At 46.2% G+C, this 14924-nt stretch overlaps 1 protein-coding gene across 2 annotated transcripts; it reads left to right on the top strand.

Annotated features, from left to right (window-relative positions):
• Positions 1-106: 106 nt before the first annotated feature.
• LOC120051719 (heparan-alpha-glucosaminide N-acetyltransferase-like) lies at positions 107-10195 on the top strand. 2 transcript variants are annotated; one of them, XM_038998604.1, is made up of 15 exons: positions 107-308; positions 1246-1361; positions 1456-1592; positions 2025-2143; positions 2457-2526; positions 2682-2751; positions 3181-3361; positions 3515-3545; positions 3768-3928; positions 4159-4274; positions 8084-8205; positions 8521-8647; positions 8743-8829; positions 9718-9795; positions 10121-10195. In XM_038998604.1, exons 1-15 carry the CDS (start codon positions 224-226, stop codon positions 10193-10195), a joined length of 1575 nt encoding a protein of 524 aa, XP_038854532.1. In that variant the 5' UTR covers positions 107-223. The 2 variants fall into 2 exon arrangements, with proteins under 2 accessions (XP_038854532.1, XP_038854533.1); XM_038998605.1 differs by lacking the exon at positions 107-308 and adding an exon at positions 792-898.
• Positions 10196-14924: the final 4729 nt, after the last annotated feature.

The raw sequence follows: 14924 nt of genomic DNA, 5'->3' as shown, positions 1-14924 counted from the left end.
CACACCGCTACTGGAAATCGCACAGATTCGCACTCATCACGAGTTGATTCACGTGCAGCACCGTTGTGTAATCGTACTTTGACCCTCCTCGCTCTCACTAGCATGTAAAAAAACAAAACAAGGTGGGATCGGAAGTGTTATGGAAAGAGGCAAAATAAAGACAAAACGCAAAGGCACATAGTCGGTCGGTGGGGACTGGGAGGGAAGGGAGAAAAACATCAACATGGTACAACCAGAAAAGCATTACAAGGTGTTTTTCCTAGCAGTGATTGCTTTGCTGGTTGCCATTTGCGTGGCAGAAGTCCCCTGTAAGTAAAATTATGAATAGTTAATTAAATCCATCTGTGCTGGTTTAAAAAAAAAACTCCCAGGGCTAAGGTTAGTTAAACGTTCGCTAGAGAGTTAAACAATATGAAAACTCACTCTTTGTCTGAAACTTTATGCCACAAATGATTGAAATTACTAAATGTGGTGGTTTCATTTCCTCGTTTGGTCGTAAGAAGCGACAGACGTGGTAGTGACAACGGTAGCTAGCTAGCCACGTATTGTGTGCTGTAGCTAATGCTAACTTGGAAATCTCCTATCATCTACAATAGTGTGTGGTTAACGTTACCTAGGCCATTGTCAGCCACTGAAAAAACGCTGGTTTAGCTAACCGCCCTATATCACAGCAACGTTTAAACTTCCCGGCTCCTCGGGGCTATTTATTTTTTCACTTCGAGGAGAAGCGGATTAATAAATCACATGATATCGGGAGTGTGACAGCCATAACGTCATGCCTCCCTCCCTCTATTGTGATTCAGTAACTAGCAGCAGTCTGAAGGCGAGGGCTGTTGACTTGCGGCTAGTCTTGGCTAGCTAGCTACCGATCACACATTGGTTAGAGGCTGACTTCGTGGTAAGTACTGTGCATGCCAAATGAGGACAATAACGTTTGAAGGATAGTCTATACAGCAGGAGTTTTTTATTCGAGGTTAACGGTTGTCAACAACGAGGAGAGTAGTAGTCACTAAGCAGCTACTGCAGTGTAGGCCTACACTGATGGACCATTGTACACGTTCTATCTAGACTAGACGTGTGTGTGTCTCAGCTTAAATATAAGCCTCTATTTACGCCACTGTTCATCAAAGACTGTGTGTAACTATTCTTATCAGATCTGCGTTTCACTCGCTTTCTCTCTGTGTGGGTGTGTGTCAATCTCTCTTTCTCTCTCTCTCTGTCTCTCTCTGTGTGTGTGTTCCCCAGTATGCCACCCTCGGCATAAGGCTGCAGTAGTAAAGATGGACGAGGCCTCTCTCACTGTCAACAATGAGCTGGATGCTGAGATGGTCGTGAGCTGGCTATCAGACCACTGCTATCAGGTAAGACTGACCTTTACTGCTGTATCACACACACACACACTCACACTCACACTCACACACACACTGTTGTCGTCATATTTCCCCTGTGCTCCAGTGTGTGTACCAGCCCCTGGGTGTGGTGCCAGCAGGCCCTGGACCAGGCATACCCAGCTCAGTGGACTTCACCGTGGGCACACAGCATGGCATCACCCTGCAGTTCAACAGCAGCCTCGTCAGCCTGGAACTCTGCAAGTAAGTACACACACACACACACACACACACACACACACACACACACACACACACACACACACACACACCACCATCAGCCTGGAACTCTGCACGTAAGTAAGGAACCACCTATCAACATTACCACTACTAACCAACCCTGGCCCTATGTCCAGCCCTATTCCCTATATAGTGAACTACTAGTGACCAGAGCCCTATTCCCTACATAGTGAACTACTAGTGACCAGGGCTCTACTAAAGTAGTGCACTATATAGGGAGAAGGATACCGTTTGGGACATACACCTTTATTATAGATCTGAAAGTATTGGACCTCAGTGTCTACAGTTGGATTTTGGACTGTAGGGTATAATTCAATGAGATATAATATCTAGCAAATGCATTGTATTTCTACAGGAAGTACACTCACTGGTAGTAGTTTCCTGTCTCCTCCCCAGGGTTCATTTCCACTTCTGGGAGCATGGTAACTACTCTCTGTGGGTCAAGAACCTGAATGACTCATCAGTGGTCAACTGTTCCATGATCACTGACACAGAACCGGTCAACAGCTACCTGCGTGAGGACACACACACTCTCTCCCACACACACACACACACACACTCACACACTCTCTCTCTCTCACACACACACACACACACTCACACACACACACACACACACACACACACACACACACACACACACACACACACACACACACACTCACACACATATACTCACACACTCTCTCTCTCTCACACACACACACTCACTCACACACTCTCTCTCTCTCTCTCACACTCTCTCTCTCACACGCGCACACACGCACTTTTATGTTAGTGCTGTGAAACCATAATTTTGAACAATGAAATGCCTTTCTGTCCTTAAAGCCATCATGGTGGCCTTTCTGTTGTTCACGGGACTGGCTCTACTGTCTGCTGTTGGAGGCACAGTCATGGGGTAGGTTTGGATTATTTTACATAACATAAACACACGTTTCCATTTACTATGTTACCGTATGTCATCCCATTGTCTTGAGCCTTCCATTTGCATTTTTCGTGGAGAGATGATCAGAGGCTTCTCCTAATCGATTGGTTATGTCTTGTATGGTACAGGCTGGACGTGGTGAAGAATCTGATGTTCCGATTGGGCAACTCCATGGAAACTGAGAGGCTTATCAACTCAGTGAGTCTCTGTGGTGTTCATCCAGACTTAGTTCTAGAACTGGGGTCACTACTGTTGATCAGGGGGGCCGCTACAGTTGATCGGGGGGGGGGGGGGGCGCTACAGTTGACCGGGGGGGGGCCGCTACAGTTGACCGGGGGGGGAGTCGCTACAGTTGATCGGGGGGGGGGGGGGGGCGCTACAGTTGATCGGGGGGGGGGGGGGGGTCGCTACAGTTGACCGGGGGGGGGGGGAGCGCTACAGTTGACCGGGGGGGGGGGGGGGGGGGCGCTACAGTTGTTATATTTTCTTCTCAACGTGGCTGAACTATGCTCCTAAAGCATTGTTCAATACCCTTGGTCCTGGAGAGATAATACTATACAGGGTATGCAGGCTTTTGTTCCAGCCCAACACTAACACCTTTTGACTTCCTCTCCTCTTTTCTCCTAGGAGCTGGGGTTTCCCGGCAGGACGGTGGAGACGGCCACAGACACCATACTCCCCACCCCCGCCACCCCCAGCCGGAGGCTCCGATCCCTGGACACTTTCAGAGGGTTGTCCCTGGTCATCATGGTGTTTGTCAACTACGGAGGAGGGAGGTACTGGTTCTTCAGACACGAGAGCTGGAACGGTGAGTCCACCGTTCGTTCAGAATAGGAAAATATTACGTACACACTTCTAGTGGTTTTTTATCAGGTTCTGGAGATCCAACAATATGTTCAGGAAAAATGAGACTGAAGTTAGATGACTGCATTGTTACCATGACGATATCCTCTCTTCACAGGACTCACAGTTGCTGATTTGGTCTTCCCCTGGTAATATCAGTTTATATATTTAGTATTTAAGGACAAAATGTATTGGCTTTTTATTGAGGAAATGTAACTTTGCTCCATAGGAGGAAACTGTGTGCCTCTAGTGAAGTCTCTGTCTCTCTCTGTGTCTCTCTCTCTCTCTCTGTCTCTCTCTCTCTCTCTCTCTCTCTCTCTCTCTCTCTCTCTCTCTGTGTCTCTCTCTCTCTCTCTCTCTCTCTCTCTCAGGTTTGTGTTCATCATGGGCACGTCTATATCCCTGTCTGTCAGCTCAGCCCTGCGGTGTGGTTTGTCACGTTTCTCTCTCTTCACCAAGGCAGTCTGGAGGAGTGTTCAGCTCTTCCTCATAGGACTCCTCATCATCAACCCCAACTACTGCCAGGGACCACGTCAGTGCACACACACGTACAGACGCACACACACGTACAGACGCACACACACGTACAGGCGCACACACAGACGCGCACAGCCACACATACACACGTACAGACACACACACATGTACACACACACACGTACGTACAGACACACACACACGTGCTCACTCCTTTACAATGTTTCACTCTTCTAATTTGTGTGTGTGTCTGTACGTGTGTGTGTGTGTGTGTGTGTACTACAGTATCATGGGACTCCCTGCGTATCCCTGGCGTGCTTCAGCGTCTGGCCTTCTCCTATCTGGTGGTGACCTCTCTGGACCTCTGTGTGGCCTGGAACAGCCTGGACAACCTTCCTGTGGTCAGAATACATCTCATTATACTGATAGAACTACATGTAGAATGAACAGGACCGCTGTAAATAAACTGTTATTATACTGTTATAACACAAGTAATCATGTAATAACCATGTCTGGATCTGTGTGTGGTGAGAAACCACCTGGACAACCTACCCGTGGTCAGAACAGCCTTATAACCACGTCCCCAGGGTCAGACCAGCCTTATAACCACGCCCCCGTGGTCAGACCAGCCTTCTAACCACGTCCCCGTGGTCAGACCAGCCTTATAACCACGCCCCCGTGGTCAGACCAGCCTTATAACCGCGCCCCCGTGGTCAGACCAGCCTTATAACCGCGCCCCCGTGGTCAGACCAGCCTTATAACCGCGTCCCCGTGGTCAGACCAGCCTTATAACCACGTCCCCGTGGTCAACCAGCCTTATAACCGCGTCCCCGTGGTCAACCAGCCTTATAACCGCGTCCCCGTGGTCAGACCAGCCTTATAACCACGCCCCCGTGGTCAGACCAGCCTTATAACCACGTCCCCGTGGTCAGACCAGCCTTATAACCACGTCCCCGTGGTCAGACCAGCCTTATAACCGCGTCCCCGTGGTCAGACCAGCCTTATAACCGCGTCCCCGTGGTCAGACCAGCCTTATAACCGCGTCCCCGTGGTCAGACCAGCCTTATAACCGCGTCCCCGTGGTCAGACCAGCCTTATAACCACGCCCCCGTGGTCAGACCAGCCTTATAACCACGCCCCCGTGGTCAGACCAGCCTTATAACCACGCCCCCGTGGTCAGACCAGCCTTATAACCACGCCCCCGTGGTCAGACCAGCCTTATAACCACGCCCCCGTGGTCAGACCAGCCTTATAACCGCGTCCCCGTGGTCAGACCAGCCTTATAACCGCGTCCCCGTGGTCAGACCAGCCTTATAACCGCGTCCCCGTGGTCAGACCAGCCTTATAACCGCGTCCCCGTGGTCAGACCAGCCTTATAACCGCGTCCCCGTGGTCAGACCAGCCTTATAACCGCGCCCCCGTGGTCAGACCAGCCTTATAACCACGCCCCCGTGGTCAGACCAGCCTTATAACCGCGTCCCCGTGGTCAGACCAGCCTTATAACCGCGTCCCCGTGGTCAGACCAGCCTTATAACCACGTCCCCGTGGTCAGACCAGCCTTATAACCACGTCCCCGTGGTCAGACCAGCCTTATAACCACGTCCCCGTGGTCAGACCAGCCTTATAACCACGTCCCCGTGGTCAGACCAGCCGTATAACCACGTCCCCGTGGTCAGACCAGCCTTATAACCGCGTCCCCGTGGTCAGACCAGCCTTATAACCACGTCCCCGTGGTCAGACCAGCCTTATAACCACGTCCCCGTGGTCAGACCAGCCGTATAACCACGTCCCCGTGGTCAGACCAGCCTTATAACCACGTCCCCGTGGTCAGACCAGCCTTATAACCGCGTCCCCGTGGTCAGACCAGCCTTATAACCACGTCCCCGTGGTCAGACCAGCCTTATAACCACGTCCCCGTGGTCAGACCAGCCGTATAACCACGTCCCCGTGGTCAGACCAGCCTTATAACCCCGTCCCCGTGGTCAGACCAGCCTTATAACCGCGTCCCCGTGGTCAGACCAGCCGTATAACCGCGTCCCCGTGGTCAGACCAGCCGTATAACCACGTCCCCGTGGTCAGACCAGCCGTATAACCACGTCCCCGTGGTCAGACCAGCCTTATAACCACGTCCCCGTGGTCAGACCAGCCTTATAACCACGTCCCCGTGGTCAGACCAGCCTTATAACCACGCCCCCGTGGTCAGACCAGCCTTATAACCACGTCCCCGTGGTCAGACCAGCCTTATAACCACGTCCCCGTGGTCAGACCAGCCTTATAACCACGTCCCCGTGGTCAGACCAGCCTTATAACCACGCCCCCGTGGTCAGACCAGCCTTATAACCACGCCCCCGTGGTCAGACCAGCCTTATAACCACGTCCCCGTGGTCAGACCAGCCTTATAACCACGTCCCCGTGGTCAGACCAGCCTTATAACCACGTCCCCGTGGTCAGACCAGCCTTATAACCACGTCCCCGTGGTCAGACCAGCCTTATAACCACGTCCCCGTGGTCAGACCAGCCTTATAACCACGTCCCCGTGGTCAGACCAGCCTTATAACCACGTCCCCGTGGTCAGACCAGCCTTATAACCACGTCCCCGTGGTCAGACCAGCCTTATAACCACGTCCCCGTGGTCAGACCAGCCTTATAACCGCGTCCCCGTGGTCAGACCAGCCTTATAACCGCGTCCCCCGTGGTCAGACCAGCCTTATAACCGCGCCCCCGTGGTCAGACCAGCCTTATAACCGCGCCCCCGTGGTCAGACCAGCCTTATAACCGCGCCCCCGTGGTCAGACCAGCCTTATAACCGCGCCCCCGTGGTCAGACCAGCCTTATAACCGCGCCCCCGTGGTCAGACCAGCCTTATAACCGCGCCCCCGTGGTCAGACCAGCCTTATAACCGCGTCCCCGTGGTCAGACCAGCCTTATAACCGCGTCCCCGTGGTCAGACCAGCCTTATAACCGCGTCCCCGTGGTCAGACCAGCCTTATAACCGCGTCCCCGTGGTCAGACCAGCCTTATAACCACGTCCCCGTGGTCAGACCAGCCTTATAACCACGTCCCCGTGGTCAGACCAGCGTTATAACCACGTCCCCGTGGTCAGACCAGCCTTATAACCACGTCCCCGTGGTCAGACCAGCCTTATAACCACGTCCCCGTGGTCAGACCAGCCTTATAACCACGTCCCCGTGGTCAGACCAGCCTTATAACCGCGTCCCCGTGGTCAGACCAGCCTTATAACCACGTCCCCGTGGTCAGACCAGCCTTATAACCGCGTCCCCGTGGTCAGACCAGCCTTATAACCACGTCCCCGTGGTCAGACCAGCCTTATAACCGCGTCCCCGTGGTCAGACCAGCCTTATAGCCATGTTATTACACGTCTAATCTAATATATGTCACAATAATGTCATGTCAAAATGTATCTCCAAATATATGCTGTAACGCTCACATTGAGTACAGACGGTTACAGTCAGATCAGTATAATAGTTAGTTTAAAACGTTTACATGCTTAGCAAGAAGAATGATTTCCCTGATAATCCTGTTTACATGGACACATCTAAAATCAGGCTACCTGATGGGACTTTGATAAACGCAGAAAATCACCAATAAAAATGAACATTCTACCACAGCGACCATGTTATTATTTTTGTGAATCGTATTTGATTCTGAGTTTGGACACAAACTTTATATGTGAGAACTATTTCTAAGATGCATATTTTAAGTAGTTCTGAACTCTCTCGCACGTAACGGGGAGGTTCGCTCGGCGGATGCTGGCACATGCTCAGATCAAATACACCTCTGGAACGCCTCTTTAAGCTGTTCACATGTCCTAATCGTTTTAAAGATCAGAAAACCAGACGGAGGTTTACTTCGATTATTACCTTTTTTTACGCTGATTTAAGATGAGCAGAGTAAGATGTTTTACATGACTATTACATAATCAACCCTGCTGCCATTATCAGTTTAATATCTAATTATTAGTGTGTATGTAACCGTACTCATTGTCACATAACCATCTTCTGACACTCAACATCAGCTAACTGTGACATGGACCGTTCTAGATGTACTGAAGAGATTGTTTTCAGACAGAATCCACCCCATTTCCATTTCACTTGGTGTTAATGTTGAGCTGTCTGCTGGTCGGTGTTGTTTCCATAGTGACCAAAACGGTTGTTTTGTTTTGGTGTTATTTTTTTTATTTTTTACCCAGGATGCTTGGTGGTACTCTGCTCGTGAGTTCCTGCTCTACTGGCCAGCCTGGCTGTGTGTGGTCGTCTTGGAAACCGTGTGGCTCTGTCTCACCTTCCTGCTCCCTGTTCCTGACTGCCCAAGGTGAGTTACGGGGGAAGACTATGGCCGTGAACACATTGAGACAACACTGTTTCAATGGATCCGTCACAGGATGAATGACAACGGAGATGATTCCCCCGCCACCCCTCCCCCACACCAAAAAATGGTCTGACTTTTTACATATGCAACTCATCTGACAATAGTTGACTTGAGTTGTACTTTTGACGGACAAAAAACAGTTCATATATGATTTAATCCATGTCCATGAGTCTGAGGGTGGCCGGAGGTGACAGGAAGCAGGAGATAACTAACACCTGACTCAAATCATCCACTAACCATCATCTTCTCTCTCCTCAGTGGTTATTTGGGCCCAGGTGGTATTGGGGACATGGGCCAGTACCCAAACTGCACTGGGGGAGCAGCTGGATATGTAGACCGCTGGTTACTGGGAGAGAACCACATCTACCAAACACCTTCCTCACGGGTGAGTTAAACGCCGACTTCTTTCAGGCAACAAAGAGAAAAAGACTTTCTGCAGGTGTGTTTTCTGGTTCGTAAAGTGGCGTGTTCGTTCTTCAGGTGATCTACAAGTCTCACATGCCCTTTGATCCAGAGGGAGTCCTTGGCAGCATCAACTCTGTCTTCATGGCTTTCCTGGGACTACAGGTCACTGGAATTATCATTCACGATCTCGCTCTGTCGCAGTCTCTCTTGTCTCTTTCTTACGGTCTCTGTTTCTCTCTCTGTGTCTCGGTCTCTCTGTGTCTGTCTGTCTCTGTTTCTCTCTCTGTGTCTGGTCTCTCTGTGTCTGGTCTCTCTGTGTCTGGTCTCTCTGTGTCTGGTCTCTCTGTGTCTCTCTGTGTCTGGTCTCTCTGTGTCTGGTCTCTCTGTGTCTGGTCTCTCTGTGTCTGGTCTCTCTGTGTCTGGTCTCTGTTTCTCTCTCTGTGTCTCGGTCTCTCTGTGTCTCTCTGTCTCTGTTTCTCTCTCTGTGTCTCGGTCTCTCTGTCTCTGTTTCTCTCTCTGTGTCTCGGTCTCTCTGTGTCTGTCTGTCTCTGTTTCTCTCTCTGTGTCTCGGTCTGTCTCTGTTTCTCTCTCTGTGTCTCGGTCTGTCTCTGTTTCTCTCTCTGTGTCTCGGTGTCTCTGTCTCTGTTTCTCTCTCTGTGTCTCGGTGTCTCTGTCTCTGTTTCTCTCTCTGTGTCTCGGTGTCTCTGTCTCTGTTTCTCTCTCTGTGTCTCTCTCTGTGTCTGTCTGTCTCTGTGTCTCTCTCTGTGTCTGTCTGTCTCTGTTTCTCTCTCTGTGTCTCGGTGTCTCTGTTTCTCTCTCTGTCTCGGTCTCTCTGTGTCTCTCAACACTCCTTCTCTGCATCCAAACTAATCTGTGTTTCTCTCACATATTCCTTTCCAGTTGTTCTGTTTCTACACTACTAGAGCGACGTGTGTAATTTGCAGACGTGGAGTTACATGTTTCTGCTCATCCTAACTGAATGGATCAGTCTAATGTAATAAATGGGATTAACTTTGAGGGTCTGTTTTTGTCCCTGATATCTGTATCCAGGCAGGAAAGATCCTCCTCCACTACAAGGATCAGCATTCCAGTATAATGGCCCGGTTCCTCATATGGAGCCTGGTTCTGGTGAGACGATCACATTGCTGTTTGTCATTACTGTATTAGCTTTTGGTATATAACCTTGGTCTGTCGCGTAAGTCTTGGTCTGTCGCGTAGGCCTTGGTCTGTCGCACAGCCTTGGTCTGTCGCGTAGGCCTTGGTCTGTCGCGTAGGCCTTGGTCTGTCGCATAAGCCTTGGTATGTAGCCTTGGTCTATCACACAGCCTTGGTCTATTGCATCTTTTATCAGACTCATATGACAACACAGAGACATAGCAGCATAGTATTTCTGCGTTCACCGTGCCTGTATTTTCCTTGGTAGCGTGACGTATCTAAATGTTTATCTTTCCAGGGAATCATATCAGCCACTCTGACCAAATGTTCACTGAATGAAGGCTTCATCCCCGTCAACAAGAATCTATGGTAAGGAGACCAGACCACTTCATAATGCAGTTTAACACTCTCAGGGACAGTTTCCTGGACACAGGTTCAATCTAGTCCTGGACTAAAGAGCACTTTGAATGGAGACTTTTCATTGAGCATGTTTCTTAGTCCAGGACTAGTTTTAGGCTAATCTGTGTGCGGGAAACTGGCCCTTGATATTTCCTAGTAGGGCCGGGACAAAACTCGTTAGTGACGTGGCAAGAAAACACAAAGCTGATTTACCTTCTTTAGGAAAACTGCCCTGATGTTGGAAACAAACATCATTATGATGGAAACAAACATCATTATGATGGAAAACAGCCCTGATGTTGGAAACAAACATCATTATGATGGAAAACAGCCCTGATGTTGGAAACAAACATCATTATGTTGGAAAACAGCCCTGATGTTGGAAACAAACATCATTATGATGGAAAACAGCCCTGATGTTGGAAACAAACATCATTATGATGGAAACAAACATCATTATGATGGAAAACAGCCCTGATGTTGGAAACAAACATCATTATGTTGGAAACAAACATCATTATGATGGAAAACAGCCCTGATGTTGGAAACAAACATCATTATGATGGAAAACAGCCCTGATGTTGGAAACAAACATCATTATGTTGGAAACAAACATCATTATGATGGAAACAAACATCATTATGATGGAAAACAGCCCTGATGTTGGAAACAAACATCATTATGATGGAAAACAGCCCTGATGTTGGAAACAAACATCATTATGATGGAAAACAGCCCTGATGTTGGAAACAAACATCATTATGATGGAAACAAACATCATTATGATGGAAAACAGCCCTGATGTTGGAAACAAACATCATTATGATGGAAACAAACATCATTATGATGGAAACAAACATCATTATGATGGAAAACAGCCCTGATGTTGGAAACAAACATCATTATGTTGGAAACAAACATCATTATGATGGAAACAGCCCTGATGTTGGAAACAAACATCATTATGATGGAAAACAGCCCTGATGTTGGAAACAAACATCATTATGATGGAAAACAGCCCTGATGTTGGAAACAAACATCATTATGATGGAAAACAGCCCTGATGTTGGAAACAAACATCATTATGATGGAAAACAGCCCTGATGTTGGAAACAAACATCATTATGATGGAAAACAGCCCTGATGTTGGAAACAAACATCATTATGATGGAAAACAGCCCTGATGTTGGAAACAAACATCATTATGATGGAAAACAGCCCTGATGTTGGAAACAAACATCATTATGATGGAAAACAGCCCTGATGTTGGAAACAAACATCATTATGATGGAAAACAGCCCTGATGTTGGAAACAAACATCATTATGATGGAAAACAGCCCTGATGTGGGAAACAAACATCATCATGATGGAAAACAGCCCTGATGTTGGAAACAAACATCATTATGTTGGAAAACAGCCCTGATGTTGGAAACAAACATCATCATGATGGAAACAAACATCATTATGATGGAAAACAAACATCATTATGATGGAAAACAAACATCATTATGATGGAAAACAGCCCTGATGTTGGAAACAAACATCATTATGATGGAAAACAGCCCTGATGTTGGAAACAAACATCATTATGTTGGAAACAAACATCATTATGATGGAAAACAGCCCTGATGTTGGAAACAAACATCATTATGATGGAAAACAGCCCTGATGTTGGAAACAAACATCATTATGATGGAAAACAGCCCTGATGTTGGAAACAAACATCATTATGTTGGAAAACAGCCCTGATGTTGGAAACAAACATCATTATGTTGGAAACAAACATCATCATGATGGAATCAAACATCATTATGATGGAAACAAACATCATTATGTTGGAAAACAGCCCTGATGTTGGAAACAAACATCATTATGTTGGAAAACAGCCCTGATGTTGGAAACAAACATCATTATGTTGGAAAACAGCCCTGATGTTGGAAACAAACATCATTATGATGGAAACAAACATCATTATGTTGGAAACAAACATCATTATGATGGAAACAAACATCATTATGTTGGAAACAAACATCATTATGATGGAAACAAACATCATTATGTTGGAAACAAACATCATTATGATGGAAACAAACATCATTATGATGGAAACAAACATCATTATGATGGAAAACAGCCCTGATGTTGGAAACAAACATCATTATGATGGAAAACAGCCCTGATGTTGGAAACAAACATCATTATGATGGAAAACAGCCCTGATGTTGGAAACAAACATCATTATGATGGAAACAAACATCATTATGATGGAAAACAGCCCTGATGTTGGAAACAAACATCATTATGATGGAAACAAACATCATTATGATGGAAACAAACATCATTATGATGGAAAACAGCCCTGATGTTGGAAACAAACATCATTATGATGGAAACAAACATCATTATGATGGAAAACAGCCCTGATGTTGGAAACAAACATCATTATGATGGAAAACAGCCCTGATGTTGGAAACAAACATCATTATGATGGAAAACAGCCCTGATGTTGGAAACAAACATCATTATGATGGAAAACAGCCCTGATGTTGGAAACAAACATCATTATGATGGAAAACAGCCCTGATGTTGGAAACAAACATCATTATGATGGAAAACAGCCCTGATGTTGGAAACAAACATCATTATGATGGAAAACAGCCCTGATGTTGGAAACAAACATCATTATGATGGAAAACAGCCCTGATGTTGGAAACAAACATCATTATGATGGAAAAACAGCCCTGATGTTGGAAACAAACATCATTATGTTGGAAAACAGCCCTGATGTTGGAAACAAACATCATTATGATGGAAAACAGCCCTGATGTGGGAAACAAACATCATCATGATGGAAAACAGCCCTGATGTTGGAAACAAACATCATTATGTTGGAAAAACAGCCCTGATGTTGGAAACAAACATCATTATGTTGGAAAACAGCCCTGATGTTGGAAACAAACATCATCATGATGGAAACAAACATCATTATGATGGAAAACAAACATCATTATGATGGAAAACAAACATCATTATGTTGGAAAACGGCCCTGATGTTGGAAACAAACATCATTATGATGGAAAACAGCCCTGATGTTGGAAACAAACATCATTATGTTGGAAACAAACATCATTATGATGGAAAACAGCCCTGATGTTGGAAACAAACATCATTATGATGGAAAAACAGCCCTGATGTTGGAAACAAACATCATTATGATGGAAAACAGCCCTGATGTTGGAAACAAACATCATTATGTTGGAAAACAGCCCTGATGTTGGAAACAAACATCATTATGTTGGAAACAAACATCATCATGATGGAATCAAACATCATTATGATGGAAACAAACATCATTATGTGGAAAAACAGCCCTGATGTTGGAAACAAACATCATTATGTTGGAAAACAGCCCTGATGTTGGAAACAAACATCATTATGTTGGAAAACAGCCCTGATGTTGGAAACAAACATCATCATGATGGAAACAAACATCATTATGTTGGAAACAAACATCATTATGTTGGAAACAAACACATCATATGTTGAGAAAACGGCCCTGATGTTGGAAACAAACATCATGACTGATTGGAAAACCAAACATCATATGTTGGAAACAAACATCATTTATGTTGGAAACAAACATCATTATGTTGGAACAACGGCCCTGATGTTGGAAACAAGACATCATTATGGTGGGAAACAAACATCATTATGTTGGAGAAACAGCCCTGATGTTGGAAACAAACATCATTTAGATGGAAAACAGCCCTGGATGTTGGAACAAACCATCATTATGTTGGAAAACAGCCCTGATGTTGGAAACAAACATCATTATGATGGAAAACAGCCTGATGTTGGAAACAAACATCATTATGATGGAAAACAGCCTGATGTTGGAAACAAACATCATTATGATGGAAAACAGCCCTGATGTTGGAAACAAACATCATTATGATGGAAAACAGCCCTGATGTTGGAAACAAACATCATTATGTTGGAAAACAGCCCTGATGTTGGAAACAAACATCATTATGTTGGAAACAAACTCATCATGATGGAATCAAACATCATTATGATGGAACAAACATCATTATGATGGAAAACAGCCCTGATGTTGGAAACAAACATCATTATGCTGGAAAAACAGCCCTGATGTTGGAAACAAACATAATGTCTGTCATCCAGAGTCACATGTATTTATTTTCCATATTTTACACCCAGCAGGTTTTTAAAGCACCAAACAGTTTGCTTCGTGTTTTATTTTGTTGCCATGGAATAAGTGTAGCAATACTGGAATCATCAGTGCCCTAGTTCATAGTGTAGTGTGGAATCATCAGTGCCCTAGTCAAGTGTGGAATCATCAGTGCCAAGTTCGTAGTGTGGAATCATCAGTGCCTAGTCGTAGTGTGGAATCATCAGTGCCCTAGTTCATAGGTAGTGTGGAATCATCAGTGCCCTAGTAGTAGTGTGGAATAATCAGTGCCCTAGTTAATAGTGTAGTGTGGAATCATCAGTGCCTAGTTAATAGTGTAGTGTGGAATCATCAGTGCCTAGTAATAGTGTAGTGTGGAATCATCAGTGCCTAGTTAATAGTGTAGTGTGGAATCATCAGGCCCTAGTTCATAGTGTAGGTGGAATAATCAGTGCCCTAGTTCATAGTGTAGTGTGGAATCATCAGTGCCCTAAGTTCATAGTGTAGTG

This window comes from Salvelinus namaycush, chromosome 8, assembly GCF_016432855.1.
Source record: "Salvelinus namaycush isolate Seneca chromosome 8, SaNama_1.0, whole genome shotgun sequence".
Taxonomy (NCBI): Eukaryota; Metazoa; Chordata; class Actinopteri; order Salmoniformes; family Salmonidae; genus Salvelinus; species Salvelinus namaycush.
This window is presented reverse-complemented; position numbering and strand designations above follow the sequence as displayed.